At 45.4% G+C, this 5,501-nt stretch overlaps 1 protein-coding gene across 3 annotated transcripts; it reads right to left on the reverse strand.

Annotated features, from left to right (window-relative positions):
• Positions 1–252: 252 nt before the first annotated feature.
• TMEM254 (transmembrane protein 254) lies at positions 253–4,231 on the reverse strand. Of its 3 annotated transcripts, none has more exons than XM_006100975.3 (4): positions 4,092–4,231; positions 2,174–2,277; positions 1,922–1,981; positions 253–890 (listed from the first exon to the last, which is right to left on the reverse strand). In XM_006100975.3, exons 1-4 carry the CDS (start codon positions 4,179–4,181, stop codon positions 770–772), a joined length of 375 nt encoding a protein of 124 aa, XP_006101037.1. In that variant the 5' UTR covers positions 4,182–4,231; the 3' UTR covers positions 253–769. The 3 variants fall into 3 exon arrangements, with proteins under 3 accessions (XP_006101037.1, XP_006101036.1, XP_023620299.1); XM_006100974.3 differs by lacking the exon at positions 4,092–4,231 and adding an exon at positions 3,723–3,852; XM_023764531.1 differs by lacking the exons at positions 1,922–1,981; positions 4,092–4,231 and adding an exon at positions 3,723–3,852.
• Between the last annotated feature and the right edge of the window lie 1,270 nt (positions 4,232–5,501).

Below are 5,501 nucleotides of genomic sequence, written 5' to 3' on the forward strand. Positions count from 1 at the left end.
TGCAATAAAAGGAGACTCTCATGCCAGCCTGTGGCTCAGTGTGTGTGGAGAAGTTATAAGTGGGCTGTGGGCAGCTCTCTAAGCATAATGAGGAGCATACGAACCACAACCAGGGCTTTCCGCATTTCTTTCTCAGTGGGAAAAATACCCCTGCTATCTGAACTGGCCGGACAGTTCTGTAATAGAGTCTATTTGAGAAAAGGTAGGATGAAATGTGTGACAACATATCAAAACTGACATATAAATACAGCATTTGAATGGAGAGACAATTCACAGCATTTTATTCGTTAATCCATTTCATTCAATAATGCACCATATTGTTCCCGGCACCCTTAATACTACTGTCATTATTTCCCTTGGAGAGGACCATGCTTTTACAGAATCTGAGTTGGATTTCCATCCATTAACTCTAAAATATTTTACCTTACCAAAAAGCAACCCCTAATCAGCTAAGATGGAGGTGGTATGGGTAAGGTGTTTTAGTCAAAAGGTGGGAGCACAGGTGTACCAACAAGCAAATTTAGTACGTGGCTTAAACCAGATGGCAGAGAGAGAGGTAGCTGGAAGTACTCTGCCAAATAGGTTAGAATGCAGAATTGGGAAGATAAAACCTTTTCCTATTATCTACTCAAGTCCAACCAGAGAATATGAGATAATGACTGACTAGAGGGTCGTAACTTTCCAGAAAACAGAAAGGTGGAGTAAACACGCCATCCTCAGACAAGAGTGAGGCTGGATGTCAGTGCAGGGAAAGGGTTGGAGAGCTCCTTTAAGTTCGCTTTTGGCGTTTTGGTCTATAAGCGATCAAGATGGAGAGGGAGGCTATCCCAAAGAGGAACGTCTGCAGGAACCAGAGCAGTTGAGCCCGACCATTCGTGATGCCTTTAGACCTTAAAAGAAGAAACAATTTTAATATTATGGTTTCATAGTTATTATCTTCTATTTTTTAAAAATGTACTCTTCTATCTACTTTCATTGGGTTTATCTTGCCTTTTCTTCCAGCTTCTTACCTCGAATGGTTAGTTCATTTATTTTCATTTTCCTTGTGCAGTTAGGACGGTACACTCTTCCCTGAGAAGTGGCCTGGCTACTGCCTAGAGCTGTATCATAAAACTGTTTCTCACATGATTTTGATGAGTGGATGGGTTAAACAGCACTGCGATGGCTTCAGAGCAAGTGTGTACCCAAGAAATATTATTTTTATTATTAAAACACAGTAGTAATAAAGTACCACATTTTCCACTTTTAGAAATAATACAGCAATAATAGAGGTGATTGTTAATCTTGACTAGAAAGAAAATCAACTGCAAAGCAATTAACCACCTCTTTCATTACACCATCCTTTCTGTATATGCTACATGAAGTACAAATGTAAAGAGAATCTTTTCTAGTACTTTCACACAATAGTAGCCTACACTGGCATACACTGAGTGATGTTTAATCCAGGGGCTTTTAGCTTGCATTGCACCCCAGAATTATTTGTGGGGCTTGTAAAAATAACATCCCCATGTCTGAAGCAAGGCTGAGCAGGCCGGGATCTTGTGGGTCTGGAAACCAGGCTTGTGTATTTTGAAAAAGCTCCTCAGGTGACTCAGTTGTAAAACTCGGACTGAGAATCATCAGCCCTGGTCAGGGACTAAGCTCTTTTTTCAGGGAATCATACACAGACATTTCTATAAAAAATAAGAAAAATCATCTAAATTAAGTAACTAAATAACTGATTAGCTATCACAAATGAAATAAATTCACTCATTAAATATTTATTGAGTACTCCCTCTGGGCTAGGCCCAGTATTAGGTGTGGGGATTCAACTCTACCCGGAGAATGCTCTCAGTCTACAAGTCCATGAATTATTTAAATGTGGCTACTCTCAAATTAGATACCAAGAGCAAAGCAACAAATATCTACTACAAACACTTACTTGCACAATACCATGGCATACAAGGACTCTCCCACGTGAATCAGCCAGGCAAGCCAGTATCTGGAACAAAAGTCAGCCAGGTTTAAGGTGATGGTTATCTGATGATGAAAGCTAACCCAGAAACCTTCATAAAAAAAAGTGCTTTACTGTGAACTAGCACCACTCAGATATCTAAAGGCTACTGCAGGCCTCCCAGTCTACAGTGGGACTAGAACTGCAGTGTCCGCGTCCCACTTCCGCAGCCCTCCTTACCCATTGCGCAGGAGGGTGTGATGATGGTCCACCAAGTACTGAGTGAAGGGGCCCAGCGGCCCGAGGCTCTGATAAGGAATACTCTGAGGCCAGAAGACAACCCACTGAAAGAGAACCAGAGGCACAGAATAATATTAGGTCACTGAAACCAGCAAATGTTTATTCTTGAGAGAGGCTAGGAAATAATCCTGATTCTACAGTAAGAACAGATCAAAGTAACTGTGAACTAAGACATCTGAGGTGCCACTCTTGGACTTCTATTTTCTAAACGCTGTTCTAGTGGGAGATTGATTCTGAGGAAACTATGTGGTTATCAGACTCAGTGCTCAGGCTGGGTGGCTTCTATTCTTAATGAATTCCATTAAAACATGATTTTACACAGGTTATTAACAAATTTTAAGAGTTTATGTGCCCTGACTAGTTTCTTTGCTGCAGAAACTATGGCTTGAGGCAGATCTCCATTTTATTTATAATCCCATCGCCTCCTTTCACTTTTTCTATATCTAAAACTGGGACTGATCCACTGCACAGAATTGGAAAATAAGTGAGATCAGGTTTGTGACGTGCTAATAGCAACCACTTAATCACATAAAGTTTTTGTAATCGTAACCATTTTCCCTCAGTCTCTGTGTTGTAACCTCTGTCACCTTAGGCTTTTGAGAATAATTAAGTCCCAATAGGTCCAAATTTATTGTCCCATTCATATTCAGCCAAGAGCAGTACTATCTCTCCAGTTATGTTGTTACACACCTAAAATTTAAATAAAGCATAAAACATCACTCCATTCTCCCAAACCAAGGGGAATGGGAGGGGCAGTTCCTATCCACAATAACCCAATTTGAGGCCATCAAAGCTTTCCTCCATCTATATTCTAACTAATCAGTGATGCAGAATCATAGGACAGAAATGCGCCTTTGAAATTTTTCAGTTCATATGGGGAAATCAGGATAAAGGTGGTCCGGTTTCACAACACACACTGTGGACACAACAGACGCACTTTTAATCCCCCATCTCCAGGATCTACCGGGCAATATCCAAATAGTCTTGCCTCCATTCAAAATTATACCAACTCAGTCCCCAACTTACTTTTCCAGAAGTTTTCCCCGTTATCTTTTATAAACAAACTGTCAAAACAAAAATCGCCCCTCTTCTCATCAGAGATCACATCTACACCATAACATTTACATCCTCTCTATCCCTTCTTACCAATTAAGTGTCAACCATCCTTTAACTTTATCTCCGTTTTCTAAGCAATTTTAACTGCCCCAACATTCTGCTTCGGAAGCCCGACTCTGACTTGGCAGGCCGTAAACTGGTTTCCTGGGTGAGTTCTGAGACTCCGGTAAATCGCAGTAACCTTGGAGCGGAGGGAACGCCACGGCAGGAACCCTCCTGAGTAGAAACAGACCTGTGACCCAGTAACTTCCGCTTACTCCAGTAACCTAGGCAACCGCCCGGAGCGCAGGCGCAGAACCGCGCTCCCTAGGAGCCCCTCGCCCTAGGAGAGCCCGCCGGGCGGAAGCAGGTGCCCCGCCCCTCCACGCCTCACCGCGAAATATCCCAGCGCCAGGGCTGTGGCCAGCGAGGGCAAGGGTCTGGCTGTGCGGAAGTAGGCGGTGGCCGTTCTGCCGCGCTCCGACTTCGCCACCACCATCTTGACACTGAGCCGTGGTGTGGAGAGCCGCCCCGCCCCCGCCCCCGCCCCATACCGGGAAAGCCTGCGTAGCCGGTCTCAGGGCCCGGAGCGCCGGCGAGGGGCGCGGGCCGACCAGTGCGCCTGCGTCTCGCTCCGGGCTGGTCTCTCCCGCGGCTCCGAGAGCAGCGGAGCCTAATTGCGCCTGCGCGACCGCCTGCCCCTCCCGCAGGCGCGGGCCCCGCGTTCAATGGGGCGCTCGTTCGCTCCCCTCGCTGCCTTTACCGTGTAATAGCCAAAGGAGAGGGTGATGACCGCGAACCAGAACAGGCTGCCCCTCTGGAAGTACGCCTCGTCGCCGGCCGCCTTCCCCATCGCGGCAGCTCGCCCCGGGAGCGCGCAGGGCCCCGCTCGCTCGGAGGCGGGGCCGGGGGCGGGGCCTCGGCCAGCGCCCCTCCCTCCTCCCTCTCGGGAGCAGATTCTGCGGGTTCCGAAACGCCAAGGGCGGCTGTTGATGGAGTCTGGCCCGGTGGCTGGACCTCTTCTGCAGGGTAGACCCCTCTCTCAGAGTCACGTTCCCGCGTTTAAGATAAAATGTGGAACTAGGTGGTGCTTTACATAGAATACTAACCAGGAGCCTCATATTGGAACTTCAGCTCGGCCGTGCCCTGTGGGAAGCAATGCTCTTCCTTGTCGTTCGGTGTCTGAAACCTCAGGGCACAGCAGCTATGAGCAGGCTGTGGAGTAGGTTGCCTGGGTTTAAGCCGCGGCTCTGCCACTGACTTTTTGCAGAAGCTTAGACTAACCCTTCTGTGCCTCCATTTAACTTCTAACTCGCCCTCTCCACAGGTGACGGGGTGGCTAGGATTTCATCCTCCAGGATCCCGTGTCGCCATCCCCATCATAACTCTCATCTCTCGCCCCGTGATCATTTAGCTTTCTCCCCTCTGGATGGATCAATGACCTAAACATTGAAAACAATGCGGGGAAGATGGAGAACAGTTTTACAACTTTTGAGCAAGTTGTTAAAATTAAAAGCCGTAGGGGGAAAGATTGAAAATGTAATGGTATCTAAATTTTAAAACTTCATTCTTATGAAAGGCACCATCAAGTTGAAAGACCTGGGAGAAGGAATTCATATATATATATATATATATATATATATATATATATATATGACAGGTGAGTGAAGGATATGAATGGGACCTCCTTAAAAGAGAAAACACGAATGGCCAAGAAACATGAAAAGGTGTTCAACTGTAGGGCAATTTGGGATGTGCAAAACAAAGCAAAAATAAGATACCGTCTACTCTCCCCCTCCCCAATAGGACTGGCCTACAAGGTATCAAGACACACTACAAAGAACTATAGTAAAAAGCATCTGGTATTTGACACACAATTCAGTGGAAAATGATACTCCAGAGATAGAGCTGACATTTATTTTAGGATAAAGCTGACATTTCAAATAAAGGATGAAAAAATGATTATTCATTAAACTATTTTTGGATGATTGGTTATCTATATGGGAAAAATATTTAAGACTCTACCCTCAACCCAATAGAAAAATGCAAATAATGCAGTCACATGAGGTACAGAGATAATAGTCCCTCTAGGGAAGTTCTGATGATATAGAGTGGGATGAGCATGTGCCCATACAGCAAAAAAAACCAAAAACCCCCACATTGTCCCAGGATC

Source organism: Myotis lucifugus, unplaced genomic scaffold (genome assembly GCF_000147115.1).
Source record: "Myotis lucifugus unplaced genomic scaffold, Myoluc2.0 scaffold_335, whole genome shotgun sequence".
NCBI classification, from domain to species: domain Eukaryota; kingdom Metazoa; phylum Chordata; class Mammalia; order Chiroptera; family Vespertilionidae; genus Myotis; species Myotis lucifugus.